At 43.9% G+C, this 16,314-nt stretch overlaps 1 protein-coding gene across 1 annotated transcript in view; it reads right to left on the reverse strand.

Moving 5' to 3' along the window:
- The window catches only part of znf385d (zinc finger protein 385D), a 99,541-nt gene extending 85,412 nt beyond the window's left edge, over positions 1–14,129 (reverse strand). Inside the window, exons 1-2 of the mRNA XM_069656818.1 lie at positions 13,874–14,129; positions 3,105–3,247 (exon numbers count right to left, since the gene is read on the reverse strand). Coding sequence (XP_069512919.1) covers positions 3,105–3,247; positions 13,874–13,895 — 165 coding nt within the window. The 5' untranslated portion in view covers positions 13,896–14,129. The remainder of the gene's footprint in view (positions 1–3,104; positions 3,248–13,873) is intronic.
- Positions 14,130–16,314: the final 2,185 nt, after the last annotated feature.

Here is a 16,314-nt window from a genome sequence, read left to right on the forward strand (position 1 = left end):
TCCTGCCTTTGTGTGTTTCCCGCTTGTTTGATTGTGTGCCCTGCCCTGATTGTTTTCACCTGCCCCTTGATTGTCTCACCTGTGTCTGATTAGCCTCACCTCCTAAGTTTATTTAGTCTCTGTGCTCCCCTGTCTGGTTGCTGGTTCATTGTCTTTGTGGTGTTACCTGTGGACTTTTGTCATCCTTGTAGATTTTCCCTGTTCCCTTGTGGCGTTCCCGTTGTTGTGTGTGTTTCCAGTTTTTCCTTTGGATTATTCTTTTACCTTGACTGTGAGACTTTTTGTTCTACCATTTGGTTTTCCGTTTTGTCTTTTGTTGGATTCTAGATTTTGTTTTTGCATTTTTGCCTTTTGTTAATTAAATCATTTATCTAAGTCTGCACCCGGGTCCTTTATCATTTTATTTTTACCCAAATCGTGACAGTACCACTCGCTGTGAATCTTTGCAGTGGAAAATATAGGAAAAAAAGACGCTTTGTCTGACGCCTACCCCCCGGCAGTGGTTCCAGGCATTAAAAATAACTATATAGAAATAATCAATCTTGTCGCTGATGGTCTGGTTTGCTTCTGTAGCTCTTTTAGAGGCATCAGTGCTAATTTCAGTCCGTTTCATAACCAGATAAAAACTCCTCACAGGAGCTTTAAGACCAATAAGACTACGAGGGCCGGTGTGTTGTATACGACTATGAATATAAATTATAGTTATGGATATACACACAGTATCTAACATAAATATGAATTGTCACTGCAACAGTTCTTGTGCCACTGTAGCTATAAAACCGTATAATGATAAGTCATAGTATGTTAAGGAGTCACAGTTATATAAATAAACATGATATAGTGAAGGAAAACATTCAAAATGGTATGTAATTGCACATTGGTGAATAAATAGGGCGTCAGTGCAGGGTGGTCCCTTGAAGTGTGTGTGTCCACAGTACATTGTGTGTGTGTGTGTGTCTGTGTGTGTGTGTGTGTGTGTGTGTGTGTGAGAGTGTGTGTAAGGGAGAAAAGGACTCGTTTGAGGACATCGGGACTCTTGTCATGAAAAGTGGAAAGAAAGATTGGAAATATTTAGTTTGAAAGTATTTTGATGAGTATTGTTTAAAGATATAATCTCAAAGATCTCAGTTTCGTTCTCTTTGGCGGCACCTGTGGTGATAAACGGTAATTGCGGGAGCACACTTCCCAGATATCCAGACAGTGTTGCATGTGTGACGTCCACGGTTGGCTCTGGTTGTAACTCTTGATTTTCCTGGCTGGCGGTCGCTTTCCTTTTCAGACTGTTTGCTTCATCTGAGCGTCGAGTTTGTTGCTTTTTCTTTGGATTTTCACTTATTTTTGAAGTTGTATCTGTAGTCATCCATCTTTTCTTTGTTTGTTCAGCCATAGTAGATTACTGTTTACTCACTACACTCGCAGAGAGCGGAAAAGCAGCCGCTTAGCTCCGCCTACCCTCTCTGGCAGACCAACCACTGCTGGATGATGGAAAACGCGTCACTAACTTGTGATTTTTTCTGCAAAAGTCTCCACTGACACCCAGTCTGTAATAATGCAAATGCAAAGGCTTTCATCAGTGGGCCAAAGGCTCAATCACCATTGTGTTACCTCATTCAGTGATAGATAGAGACTTAACAGACATTTATTTACATGGAAATCTTCCAGATTATCACTTTAAACACAAAAAACTGTTTAATATTTGTAACACACTCGTGACCTTTTTGTGTTATGCAGAAAAATAATCCCATCCCTTTATGAGGAATTATTTTCTTTCTCAAGAACTACTTCCTGTTTTAAGATGAGTCTGAGTTTTCATACTTGTCAAGTCCCATTGACTCCATATGACGACATCCTTTTTTCAAAAAAGCTACGCCCTGTTCAAATTCAATTATTAGCTTTTAAAATGATGAGATCCTCAGAGTGCTGGTTGAGCTCAGCAGCTAAATCGTGCCTCACATACACAGAGGATAGAGTCCTTGATGCGGCGACCCGGGGTTCAACTCCCACCCTCTGCCCTGTGCCGGGTATCGTCCCCACTCTGTCCTTTCTGACACTATCACTGTCCTCTATCAATAAAGGCATAATAGGCAAATGAAAACAATCATCCATAAAAAATGATCAGATCCTACCAATCCCAAAAGGCCAGCAACAACAGCTCAGGTCTCAGGAGACGGGAAATTATGCCAAAACCCAAAACGACAGAACAGGAAGTGATCAGAGTGAGTGCCCGGGAGTCAGAGGAAGTGTCTTCTTAATTAGTACATTTTTATAAACTGTAGAGCAGGTCAATAAATGTTAATAAATTATTTGCACTGCTTTGCAACATTCCCCAATTAAAGTTATTCTACTGAGCGGATCTGTTGTGTTGCAGCAGCCAGACAACAAACATGCCAACCTGTTTCCAAAATTTTTTCAACGATAAATTACGTCTTTGTGTTTTGTGCTGAAAATAAAAACAGATGCGAATGTTAACAAGGAGGTGAGTCGAACTCTGCAGCCAAATTCCTGCGAGAGAAACAACCTGCTCTCTCTTTATGAGCTTTGGTTTTAGAGCCTCAAGGCAGAGCCGCCATTAAATCAGCCAGACAGAGCTGAATATGCAAACGATCCGGAGAGTAAGAGCACTATCACAATAATCAAATGTTTTCACTGGATGCTTCTCTGCATTCTTGCATTATTAAATTACAATATTTCAATAAAAGAAATAAAAGAACGGCCAGAAATGCACTTCAGCTGTTTGTGTCATGTGGATAAATGTGCGTTTAATAACACATACATTTCCCCCGCAGCAGAGGCACTCGTCTTAAGCGTCAACACCATCACATAAATTCCTTTAAGAGTCTTACATTACAGCTTTGAAAGCATCATTTAAGTGACATGTTTCATGTTGAACTGTGAGAGAGAAAGAAACAGGAGGAGGAAGGTCGCACCTCGCTGCCTCAGAGCTAAAAGCTTCTTATTGTGAGCAGCTCTCAGCTTCAAATAAAGATTCCTCTGAATATTTCAGAGGTTGAATCAGACATTTCTGTGATTTAAAACACCATCAGTGACCTGAGCGAGGGGTCATACAGCCTGCGATCAGATCACATGGCGCACAGGAGACTCACCGTGTTGAATCCTGGGAAGAGGCGGACCGCTGAGGCCGCATCCAACGGAAAGGGGAGGAACTGCTTCATGGCCAGCGAGGTCTGGACGGCGGGCAGGGTGGGACGCACCAGGGCGGGCATGAGGCCATTCTGACATGTGTTACCTGTACGGGGGGAAGCAGGAGGCAACATGTTGAGAAGAGAAGCTTCAGTGTGTTTGTTTGGTCTGTGTCGAGTCTATCGCAGAGTTCCTGTGTTACATCCTATCTGTGTTAGTCGTCTGCTTAAATATTTAGCACCTGAGTCATCACGGCAGCCAAGCAGACTTTAGTTTCAAACATCAGTTACAACATCTTTTCTAATTTAGCTGAATGGGATGCAAGTCATCTAAGAGCAGGACATTCTTTATTTCACATCGATTTTAAAGCTTCCACGACTCTTTAATACACGCTTCATTTTCGATCTCGCATTTCAGGTATTTCCAAGCTTTCACACACAAGATGTTTGTGACAAAATAAAGGCAACTCCATTTCAAAGCTTTTCCTCAGCTTTCAAAAGACGCTGCAGCTGAAAAGAGCTCGGTGAAAGCTCCTGAACAGACCCTGAGAAGAGAAGATGAGTCTGTAACACGCACCGATGCAGAGGTCAAAGATGACGTCTCCTCTGAAACACACAAATAAATAAATCAATTTAGAGTCACCAGTGAACCTAACGAGCATGTCTTTGGACTGTGGGAGGAAGCCGGAGTACCAGGAGGAAACCCACGCATGCACGGGGAGAACATGCAAACTCCACACAGAAAGGCCCACTACGTCCGAACCGGGGTTCGAACCAGGAAGCTTCTAGCTGTGAGGCGACAGCGCTCACCTTAACTGAGGGTCCATTCTTTACTGCAGGGTCCATTCTTTACAACGAGCACTTTTACATTTCATTTAGAATTATACACGTGTGCTTGTTGTCATCTATTCATACTTTTACTTTCTCGTAGCTGTAGCACCTAGCGCCCCCTACAGGCCTGGAGCATTTCCGTCGTGATGACTGGATTTGTAGAGTTTTTCTTTTGCATGTGTTTTTGACTTTGTATCATTTCTGTATTTTCAGCGTGTTTGGTATTAATTCATTTGTTTTGGCTTTTTGCGGCACGTTTCCATCAGTGTATTTGTTTTGGATTTTTGCATCAATTCTGAATTCGCAGTCTCTTTCTTCTGTTGTTGGCCACCATATTTAACAGCACTTTCAGTCCTTTTACATTCTGGTGTTTTCACTTTTTATAACTTTGAAAATATTCCAGAAATTTAAACACCACCCTGCTTCAGGCGACAGTCTCCATTACTCTGAACTGGCTCAAACACTGGGCGCAGTTTCCCCGAGCTCACTGAATTAAATTTCTCCTCTTAATCACATTCAGACCTGAACGATGCACTGAAGCAGTCGTACAGTCGGATGAACGTGACGCCGCGATGATGTTTATCTCTGCAAACAGATGTTCTCGTTCTGAAACTGTCCCCGCAAATGGCCGATGTGGAATAACTGCAGCGGGCTCAGAGCGTCTTATGAGATGATTCAATGACAGCGGAGGGCTGGCCCACACATCTCCAGGAAAAACAAAAGTAAATACTTCACTTTTTATTGTCATGTGAGCGCGCCACGCCAGCAGAGCAGCTTTAGAAACCACCAATTGGAAACAGCAGCGGGCCGATTTCAACACGGAGGGATCACAAAGAAAAAAAAGCAAAAGAAAACTGTCACAGCCTTCCAAACATTAGGAGTTAAAGAAGCCATTTCACAAAGCGGTAATGAGAACCAGAGGGATGATTTCTTTTATTGCTGCACATTTTACAACGGTGGAACTCCGGGCCAGCATGGCTCTAAAGCTGTGGCAGATCCAGTATCAAACCACCGTCTAGGGACAAATAAAAACAAGGTTTGCCACGTTTCGGTCCCCGGGCTGTGGTAAGGGGTAAATAAAAAGCAAAAGTCATAAAGACAAGAGGAGAAGAGGGGAAACCACAGACTGTCCCCCTTCTCCCGCTCTGTCTTCAGTCTTCTCCCTGCAGTCGTCGGAGCGCTGCCATCTGTTGGAAAAAGAACACATGCCGTCTCTCATGTGGAGACACGTCCCAGTCCCAACTTTAGCAAAGCATGTCCTTCTGCAGAGATCATCCAACCGTGCCATCTCTCGACATGCCGGGCCTGACGTCAGCCTGCAGGCGCGCCGCACCTCGCGCCAAGTCAAATCCACCATTCACAGCCCCGACGTGCAAAGTCGAAACAGCCGCGCTCACACACACACACGCGCACACACACACACACAGCAGGGCTGATGTGGTGTGTGGGTCTCAGTCTGCAGCGAGATGAAGAGTGAAGACTGAAATGTGATTTTCTTTGATAGGGTCGTGTTTGGTTTTAGTTTGGAGTGATGGGAGATGAAATCTGACGTGTCACTGCGGCTGAGGTCTGTGAGTTCTCTTCTCGGTGCCATCACACCGAGACAACACAATAACGTCTGAAGGTTTTTCTATTGATGCGGTCGCCAGTAGAAATAAATAAAAAAAGGAATACAATCATAGAAAAACAGTGAAGTATAATATTTCTTAAAGTATGAATCCTACATTCAAAACTTTACACACACGTAGACGCACTCGAGCAGAACGGGACATTTTTTATTTTCTATCATTGCCTTTTTCATTGGCTGATTATATGTTATGAATAAATGAGTCCACAGACATGCTAGTATTTTAAGGTGTGTCCACGCAGAAGGCGTTTTATACAGTTGTCAGATGTCTCGTGTGTTTGATGGAACAGCTACATTTAAATCTGAATGAATGGAGCTGTCTCAGCAGGCTGTGCACTTTAACACGTATACAAGTGTATTTTTACACATCAGGTCTGCTTCCTCATGTTCCAGGTGAAGAGTGATTATGTATTGGGCGCAGCCAAAAAGCTGTCTACCTCCACTCAACCTGACCTGAAGGCTTCCTGCACAGACACATCTGACTGTCAGAAAAACTGGATCTGTTGCATGCTAATAGCTAATTATCACAACACTGTGTCAGTGCCATAGACTGTTTAAAAAGATGGACGACATGACAGCTCCCTGAAAGTGAAGCCAAACCCTCTCTATCGCCCCCTGCTGGCTGGCTGCAGTATAGGTTATAAAGCCCGCCTCCTCCATGTTAACAGATGGGACATGAGTCAAACTACAAAATACACGCTAACAAAATTTTTCTCAAACATAGTTTCTGTCATTATAGTTAGTTCTTATAATGCTGATTCATGTCCAGGTCTTCAATTTTCTGACAAGTTTACTTTTCATTAATTATTTGATACTATAAAAAGGGGGTGTGGCCTCATGATTGACAGCTCTGTTGCCTGCCAATCTGTTCCCGAGCCGCAGAGTAGAGGAGGAACGGCGAGAGGAGACGTAACTAACACTACAGTCACTGAACTTTCCATAACCAGGAATATCTGCTTCAGGCCAACACACGCAGACACACGGGATCTTTGACGTTTTTTTCAGTACGTTAAGTCAGTGTGTGTTTTGGTTAGCTGAAGGGGCGGGACATCGTTAGCGCAGTCCCTGGCTCCAATAAGAGTAGATAGAGACACGTCGTCCATCTTTATATACAATCATTGGTCAGTACAGCGAAGGCTACACAAAGGTCATAAAGTGAAGTCTCACACAAACGAATAACCTGACCAAGGCCAGTGGGACCAACCGAGTTGATTCACTCATCCTTAGGGGGATAAGAGTGAGCGAATTTAATGACAATCCACCTGATAGCTGTGGAGACACATCAGTCTGGACCACCGGCAGGCCGTCTGACATTAACATCTCTAAACCAGCTGTGAGGAAAAAAATGTCCGACACATCTGAATGTGTAAAGGAACCAGTGAATCAGCCCAGTTTGGTGATAAAGACACTAAATGTAATCCAAAGGGCTCGTGTAAACGGACCAAAATCTTTCCTTCTGTTTCTGTCGTCCAACGACCGTGACCTTTTGACCAGGGATTTTTCTGCAGGAGAGCTCTGTCTCTTCCAGCCCGTGCAAAGCTGTTCATGTAAATGAAATCAAAAGAGGAGAATTTCACAACGTTTTCAAGTGCTCAACCTTGTGAAACAGTCAAAGTTTGGCTCGGTTTACACAATACTTGGTAGGCTTGAGAAAAGGACGGCGGTTTGTGTTCAATAATAAGTAAAGGTTGAGTAAATGAAAAAAGAACATGGCCATGTACACGCAGCTACAGATTACATTTAGTGACTATTTCACAAACACACACATGAGAGGGTGTTAAGTGCATCAAATAAGAATAGTTGAGTAAAAAGTATTGGAAAGGAAAATGAAGGAAAAGTTTATTAAATATGGAAATTAGTGTTTAATTAAATGCATTTGACATAGTGTCTCCTGTTCACTGGATTTAACCTCTCTAACCTCACATACCTTCCTCACACCATTCTGCCTATATTGACTCAAATTGATATTCCTTTGTCTCCTGACGTTAAAGGGAACAAAACAGTCTCAATCAGGCCAACGTGCCCGAACACAAGAGCACATTCCTGCCCGCAGCAGAGGTTAGTGTTTCAACTCTCTGAGGCCCCCATCATCTGTCAACACCAGCAAACGTGCAAACTATGAGGCAGAGCAGGGAAAAAAAGCCCGTGGCTGCTCATCTGAACTCTAACCCGGACCTTTGAGCGGCAGAGAGACTTAAAGAAACTCCGGCTATACGACAGAGAAGGCCTGTTACAGCAGGCTCGAGCGGGGGAGCACAGATGGCATCTTTAATTATCACTTTGTTAGAAGTGTCAATATGAGACTTGAGTTTGGGTAATTTTTGAGCTTCTACTTTTTGCCTCCACTGGCAGAGCGCGGGGCCAAGTCGAGCTGAGTCTCCCCGGCTGACCCTGTCATCTATTTTGCATGTAGTCGCTCCACTCTGAGAGGTCAGCAGGTTACAGTCATTTAAATAAATAGACGACTGACTGAGTGACCGGGGTGACAAGCAGCTTAAAACCAGGGGAAAAAAGAGGCACAGCTTTGTCTTCGTCTTTGTTCAGTTTTCTCAGGATTAGTATTGACATCATAAAAACAGATGTAATCAAACAACAATTCAAAGCCAAACAACCAGAACTCAAAGTGTAATTTGAATAAGAAGCTTGTTTATATGTCAGTATATCCCCCTCAGTACAATCCCCCCGCCGCTGATTTGTTTACGTTATGAATGGAGTCTTGTTGCTGAGTGAAACGTTTCCCATGCATCCACCGACAGCAAAAATGTGACGCTTAAGTGTGAGATTTATACGCTTGTAAACTGTTTGTCTATGCAAAATAGAGCCGCGGATTTTGTATTTCGGGCCACACAGGAGGCTGCATACTGTGGTTCCTTTCTGTCATCAGCTCTCCAACAGCAACTAACCAACAGCAGACTCTCAACCAGAATATGAATCATGAAACGGACAATATTTCTACACTGGAATACCCGATTCACTGCATGGTCGTTTAATTCGGATTGAGTTAATTCTAAAATATCTTTAGTCTTTGACTAGTTTAACAAGGAAGCATGTTAGTCTTCAGGACAGTGCCTCTAATACGGGTAATAAAGCTATAAATTGAGCACAACCGGTATATCATTTGGCCGATATTATCAGGCCGATATGGATATCGATATCAGTGTATATATTCCATTATGTGCTGATAAAAACTATTTTATAATGCAGAAAACAAAAATGAGGGTGATTTAGAAATGCTGTCATTGTGTAGTCTGACTCCACAGCTTACAATCCTCTCAGCAGCGTCCCTGCAGAGCAGACGGTGGGCTGCATGTTACATGTTCTTTAATTACCGTAAAAACCAGAATATAAGTCGCACCGGAATATAAGACGCAGTCTGTTTGGGGGGGAATCCCAGAGGGAAAAAAGTTATTTCAATTTATTTTCATTCAAAACACAATCTGTTTTCACCACGTCGAGTTTAGCCTACCGTAATGTTGATTGTAGTGAGGGTGGCAGCTGCATTGGCGATCATGACGTCTGGATAAAATACCGTAACACAATAAAATACCTCTCTGTGCATTTTATACTGGTATATCGGACGCAGCCCACTTTTTAGATGAAAAAAAAAGTATTAAAAGTGCGTCCTATACACCGGACTTTACGGTAAGTTATCTGTTTGACAAAGCAGCCTGCTAAGCAGCTTCATATTGCTGCCAAATCTGTGCAGAGAAAATTTTTAATGCAGCTACTAATTCAGTAAATTGGCCTCCATATTGACAATCAGTCTATATTCCCCTCTAAACTCTGCATTGGCCTTAAAATCTCTGATCTGTCAGGCTCTAGTTTTAATATTAAAAATATTTAATTATGGTGTTGGAGGTGTTAAAGGCTTTTGTGCAGAACCTGCAGGTAATCGTCCAGCTCTGCAGGTCCTCTTAGTTAAAGAAAGCATCTTCCAGCTTTGGTTCTGTACGACGCTCACTGCTCTCATCCACATCAGTGACAGACAGAAGGCACAGCTGTTCTCTCTGCTCAGAACCAAATATCAGACGGACAGCTAGCGACTAGCTTGTGAACATTTAGCATCTAAAGACAAACACATTTCGGGGACACCAAATCGGGGTTAGAAGAAGATTTGTTTTGTCAGCAGAAACGTGACAGCTATTGGTGCTCCACATTTGCTGGATGATAAACAATTAGCTAACATATCATTCATCATTATTTAAGAGGCAATAATGTTTGTTCTTCCTGCAAGCAAAACGCATGCAACTACGAGGACTTCATCGTGACGGTTGATATTCAGCTTCAGGGGCGCATATTCTAAATCATAATTGCAATTAATCAAATTATCACAAACCAGTTGACACATTAAACCCGGGGCTTCTGGAGATGCTCTTTCGCCCGCTCTGCCCGGACGTGTAGCGATGCAGAGCTGAGATGAGATCTGACTTCTGGAACGATGTGAAACGGCTCAGAATGGATGAAAGTTTTTTATCCACTGGCCTTTGTTTACCCATTCCCTTTGAGGCTGCGTTTAACGATGCAGCGCATACAGTACGGGACGCTAAGAGCAGATCATAGCCCAGGATGTGTGTGTAGTTACTGTATCATGACGTGCTTCACACTCTGGCTGTCCTCTGCATTGCCCTTCCTGAAAGATTCACTGATCTGGGTCCAAGCGTTTTTACTCCTGCGGCAGCATGTCGAGAGAGGAGAGAGTAAAAACGATGTCTGGAGGACGCCGACTGGCATTAATAATTAATCATCTCTCCTCCGCCGCCCGCCTCCTCTTAGTGTCCTGAACCTGGCTGCTCCTCCGATAAGATCCGTCCAGAGAGGCTGAGAGTCTTCAAGAGCTGAGGGCTTCAAAATAAAACCCCTTCCTTTCCCTCCGCAAACATGAATCCAATTATAAGATAAATCTGAAAGTCATTTTTATGCTGATGACATCCTGGATGTGATTAACACCTTTGTGTTTTCAATGGAGTTTCCTGATTGTATTCTGCGACCCTTAACATGCTCCGAGATCAGCACTTCCCTTCAAGCGAGGAGGATAAAATCATTTCACCCCATTAAACCGAACAAAGTGACTACAAAAGGGTAGATCTGAAACATTCATATTTTCTTGAAAGCTACACTTTGCACTGATTTTCCAATTAACCTTTTCCAGGATAAGCTCTGTATTCTCACGAAAGCCCATAAATCTCAGCGGCGTGTGGCACATGCAGCGAGCATTTGGCTGCGAGCTACATAACACACTCTGCCCCCATCCTCTTCAGATTAGCATACTGTAGCTCTCGCTGCTGTCATGAGTGCGGCTCGCTAATAAACACAGCTGTCTCTGAATCGGCTCCAACAATCACTTCATGCGCTCTGTAATCTGAGGTTAACCAAAAAGACGTTTACGTGCTGCTAAACGCTGACCGCAAAGTCAGACACACCGGATAGATTTCCTCCGGGCCTTTCGACTCAACAACACTAATAGCTTGTATGATTGCAGCACACACTCAGGACCTATTAGCCTGCTGGGTTACGCTTGTTTTACTGCCTGCCTTTGATGCGTGTGGACAGCCCTGAATGCATTCCCGTTTGATCTGTTTGTTTTTTATGCGTCTCCATTTCAGTGTCTCATTTCCAAGAGGTCACGAGTGTGGCGTTCTCTCTTTCTGATATGTCACCTGATATTAATCACTTTAACAGAAAGCAGGACCCAGTTAAGCAGCAGCAGATGCAGAGCTGGTGAACAAACAGTGTTATTAATCTTTTAAGACGTACCATCTATTTTCTCCGAGCCGTGGTGGACTCGTGCACTCAGGAGTGAATTCATAAATGTTAAAACGATGCACATCCTGCTCACAAACACTGACCTTTACTCCTTTTGTTATGAGCGCTGCAGCTAAGGCGGCTCGTAACACTTCGGCAAACCAGCATTCGTTTGAAGCTTAAAGTTTGGTTATTTCCGCCTGTGACATCCTGTTTTTTTGCCACCAGAAGTGACCATATTTGGGCGACAAGGAGGATACGTATTACTACATCTCTGTCCTGGTTGACCGCTCGCTGCTGGTCCTGTCAACCAGATTTAGACAACCAAAGGATGGAAAATAAACCCTACAGTCACTAAATCCATCAAAGTGTTCAGTTCTCCTGATGATCCTGCTCATGACCAGTTTCAAATTCACTACCAATGACGGGTATTGTGTTTAAAAATGGCTTTACGTACTCCTGGTGTCAGCTGATGTATTCATTCATTCATGTATCCTACCATCAGGCCCGGGGAGCAACAGAATACAAGTAACGGCGTTACGTAATTAGGATACCAAAAAAAGGCAAGTGTATTCTGTTAAAGTTACAGAAAAAAAGAGGAGACCAGTTTGCTTGTTCTCCCCGTGCATGCGTGGGTTCTCTCCGGGGTCTCCGGCTTCCTCCCACAGTCCAAAGCTTGTTAGGTTCATTGGTGACTCTAAATTGCCCGTAGGTGTGAGTGTCTCTATGTGTCAGCCCTGTGATTGACTGGCGACCAGTCCAGGGTGTAACCCCGCCTTTCGCCCAATGACAGCTGGGATAGGCTCCAGCCCCCCACGACCCTGGATGGATGGATTACTAGCAGGATTACATTGAAGACGGTATAATACCAAAGATGCTCTGTAACACCTGCCGTCTCATTTCTAAACCGTCCGTCTGACCGGCTCTGATATGCACCTGCGCACACGTTACATCACGACACACAAGTCTCACAACACCACTGCTCAAAGTTGCCATCAACAGTCTCTGGTTGTCGTCGCCTGTGATGAAAAAAATGCTTTCACTGCGTGGAAATGTATTTTCTCTTTATTTGCAGATTCAGTATTGAAGTAATCGAAAAGTAAAACATCAGTTACGTTACTTTAAAACTGATACTTGGATAAGGTCACTAATTAAATTTAACAGGTAAACAAATTTCCTCTCTGTGACAATAAAGTAGAACTTGCTCTCTTGTCAGTTTTACTCTAAATGGCACCTTTATTTATGCCCAATTGGTGAAGACTTGAAACTCTTACTTGAGACCATAAACTCAGGAGGAAAATGTTAACTGAGGTAATAAATCAAGAGAGAAGCAGGTTTATTTTGGCAACTGTTTCCCCAATTTGACTTCTTTTTACGACCGATGCAGTCGCCCCCTGCTGGCCGTGAGAGAAAATGCAGGTTTAAGCCTCTTTCTCATCGTCTTTAGGTTTGGTTCCAAGAGGCCACGTCCACAAAAACGAGCACAGAAACCTGTCTGAGCTGTGCTTCGGTTGAGGGCCAACGCGCCTCCTCGCTCCTTATTTTGGGTTGAACTCCGCTTCCACCTCACCTTCATTTTCTCTTTACTTTTTCAGAAGATAAACACCAAATGGCGTGGCACCTGAAAGAGCTGAAGCTGTCTCTGCACCTGACAGCTTATTCATTTATAAGCTCCTGGCACTCAATCCCCCTCCTCACCACCATCCCTGTCCCCCTCCTCCTCCTCCCCCTCCTCCTCTGTGTACGGCATAACAAGAGAAAATCCTTCGCGCTCTTACATGCCACGCTCTGTAACTTCAGATCGCTTTAATCCCCGGGATGAAAAAAAAAAGGTCTTTCATTTAACAAATCACCCCCTCAGAACTCGGGATCCCTGTGTAATTATTCCTCCTGTGTGACTGTAAGCCAGCCGTGAGAGGAGCACTTGACGAGAAGCCGCTCGCGCATTAAGTCTTCCTACGAGCCTCCTCCAGAAAAACTAATGGAGGGGGCTTTCTCTAAATTTCTCGGAATATCTCGGAATTTCAAGCGGCTCTCGCAAGGCTGGATATCTGGATTCTTTAGGGACAGTCAGGAGGTCAAACAGCCACCGTGAACCAGCTGGGGTCTGGTCCTGTGAAGCGAGGATGAGCACGAGGAAGAGCCGTTACCTGGTGAGCAGGTTCATTCAACATTTCTAGGAGCAACTTCACGCTTCTTTTCCTTCCCAAATTTTCCCTCCTGTCCATCTTTTTCAGTTTGCAGGACAAGTAACGGGCAAGCTGGAACACATTTACATTCAGGGGAGGGGGAGTGTGCACTTACACTCTGCATTTGACTGTGATAAAGCACATGCAGCACAGTGAACACACACACACACACACACACACAAACAGGTCTCTGAGGTGTGTAACTTCACACTCTTTTGGTTTAACGGAAACCAGAGCGTCTTCTTAGTGTGCACAACAAGTGAGAACACAAACACGCGTCTAAAAGGAGGATTATAAAGCATGAGATGCATTTAAACACAGCACTGATTTAAATCCAAACTCACCAAAGAACATGCTGCTCTCCATCGCTCCTCAGGCTCGGGGGTCTGCTGTAATTCCTCTCTGGTGCCCTGCCAGTGTGTGTGTGTCCATGGACAGCAGCCTGGGCATGTCTCATACACTCCTCAGGGGTGTGTGTGTCTGTGCATGTGTGTGTGTGTGTGTGTGTTCAATCCCAGCGTCAGTGGCCAGTCTGCATGCTGCACTCTGCACGCTGCTGCTGCTGCTGTCTGAGGAGCTCCGTATCTGCCTCTCTCTCCTCGCGCTGGTCCTCCCTCGCCCGTCTCGTCTCCTCCCCTCCTCTTTAGCTCTTCCCCTCCCCTCTGTCTCCCTCCTCCTCCTCCTCCTCCTCCTCTTGGGCCCCCTCCACACTCTGGTTCCCGTCGCTTCTTTCTTTTCTCTCTCCGAGGTGTCTATCTACATTTTCCAGCAACAGCCTCTTCTCCACAAATGCCTCCCTCTCTCCGTCTCTCTTACTCTCCCTGTAGGTGTCTCATCTTTGTTTTATGTGTCAACCAAACCCCCTCACTCACTCCCTCACTCTCTCTCCTCACTCCTCGTTTTCTCCCTCTGTCTCTCCTTTATTTGATCTTATTCCCCTTTCCCTGCTTCCATCTCCAGCTCGCTCTGTTTCTTTTTTTCTTTACTCTGCATGTTCACACACTCTCTCTCTCTCTCTCTGTTTGCATTGAGAGTTTCTTTTCTCTCGCTGCCTTTCTTCACTTACCTTTTTTTGTCTCTTATCGTTCGCTCCCTTTCACTCGGCACGTTCACATGCATACAAAAAAGTGTTTACTTGAAGAAATCAGGTCATGGTGGAAATTAGGCGACACAGAAACACAGAGAAAGAAGACGATCGTACTATGAATTAAAGTGTTGATACGTAATGCCATCCCGGCTCCAATCAGCGTCATCTGATGATGATTTAGCTTCTTATTAATCTCTATAAACAGACATCTGCAGCAAGTTCAATTAACAATCTGTTCTAGATCTAAAATTAAACCTGAGATGAATTCCCTTGATGCTGTGTCACAAAAGCTGTTCAGCGTTCAGATTTCCCGACTTCCTCGAATGCATCAGATCGATCCGACTTCCGTTCAGCAAACGAGCATTATAGTTTTCTTCTCCTCTTGAGGACATTTCAGCGAAGGTAAGACCCGTTAATTAAAGTCAATCACAAGAAAAATGGGCTCCTTTTCTGTGAACAATGCAGCACGCAGAAAAGGAAGTTTTTTATCGCTGACCGCTGGCTACACGCCCGGCATGTTCAACGTTGTTCCCAGAGGCTACATCGTCGTCAGACTATAGCTGTGGGGATCCGAGATTGCTACCCAAGTCTCTCTTTTATAGCTGCACTAACTAAATGTAATATATAGTATAGAATAAATGTGATGTTAAAGATGTTGCATGAGGCAGAAAACCTTCATGAGACTCTGCAGTTCCAACAAGCTTTACGCTGCATTTTAGTGTCTCTTAGCTCATTGTTCTGATTCTAAAGCACGCAACTTACTTACTTTTCTTATTAACCTCATATTTAGACAAAGCAGGAAACTCTTTGAAAAAGAGTTGGTGGAGACCAAAACGGAGCTAAATGCAGAGCGAATGTCGGACTTACATTCGCGAGTTAAACAGAAACATGTCTCAAAAGATGCTCTTTATCTGCTAAAAGTGTACGGAGGTGATTTCTTCTTTCACAAAGAATTTATCTGAGGATAAATCAGTCAGATTGTTTTGATGCCACCGTGGAGCCAAAAGGTGAATTAAAATGAAAAAACAGATTTTGGAAAAGATTGCATTTTCAAATTGCTGTTTGTTATTTTAATAATCTGATTGAACTTTTAACTTTCCTCCTTTAAAACAATTTATAAACATCTATTCATTTTGGAGATGGCTCAGAGGATCCAACTGTTCAAACCATGTGTAAGGCACCTCTGCGTGTGGCTGTGCTGGTGACGTCATAAGGACGTTCAGTGTGGGCATCATGCAGCGTGAGGCACTAAGCTTGTCTGAGATGAGCGAGGGCCTGTGCAGAATTGATCGCCGCCTTGCCAAGCATGTTGCATGACGGTTAGATCGTTGTCCGACTTGCTCTGAGAACCCGACTGCACGAGGCTTTGAAGTATCGTAGGAGCGAGGCGGTCGCAGTTTTCAGGGCCAGGCGCCGCAGTTGGGAAACGACATGCTCTGGTTTGAGTGAAGCGCCTACTGGCTGAAAAAAGCTTTGACACCACTCACGGGGAAGCGATGAGACTGTCTTATTCATCATTAGTGGGAATGCTGAGTATTTATTCATTAAACTTCATGAACTGTCAGACACAAGACGATTTTATCAAAGTACTGGCGTTCACAATTGAATGCTTCACACATTCCTCATGAATGCTGTCTGAAATGAAGACTTTATTCACATCAATTTACAGTGAGGTTTTAGTATTATAGAAGCTTCACT

Source organism: Semicossyphus pulcher, unplaced genomic scaffold (genome assembly GCF_022749685.1).
Source record: "Semicossyphus pulcher isolate SPU_LCO1_2020_fin unplaced genomic scaffold, fSemPul1.0.p SCAF_9, whole genome shotgun sequence".
NCBI lineage: Eukaryota > Metazoa > Chordata > Actinopteri > Labriformes > Labridae > Semicossyphus > Semicossyphus pulcher.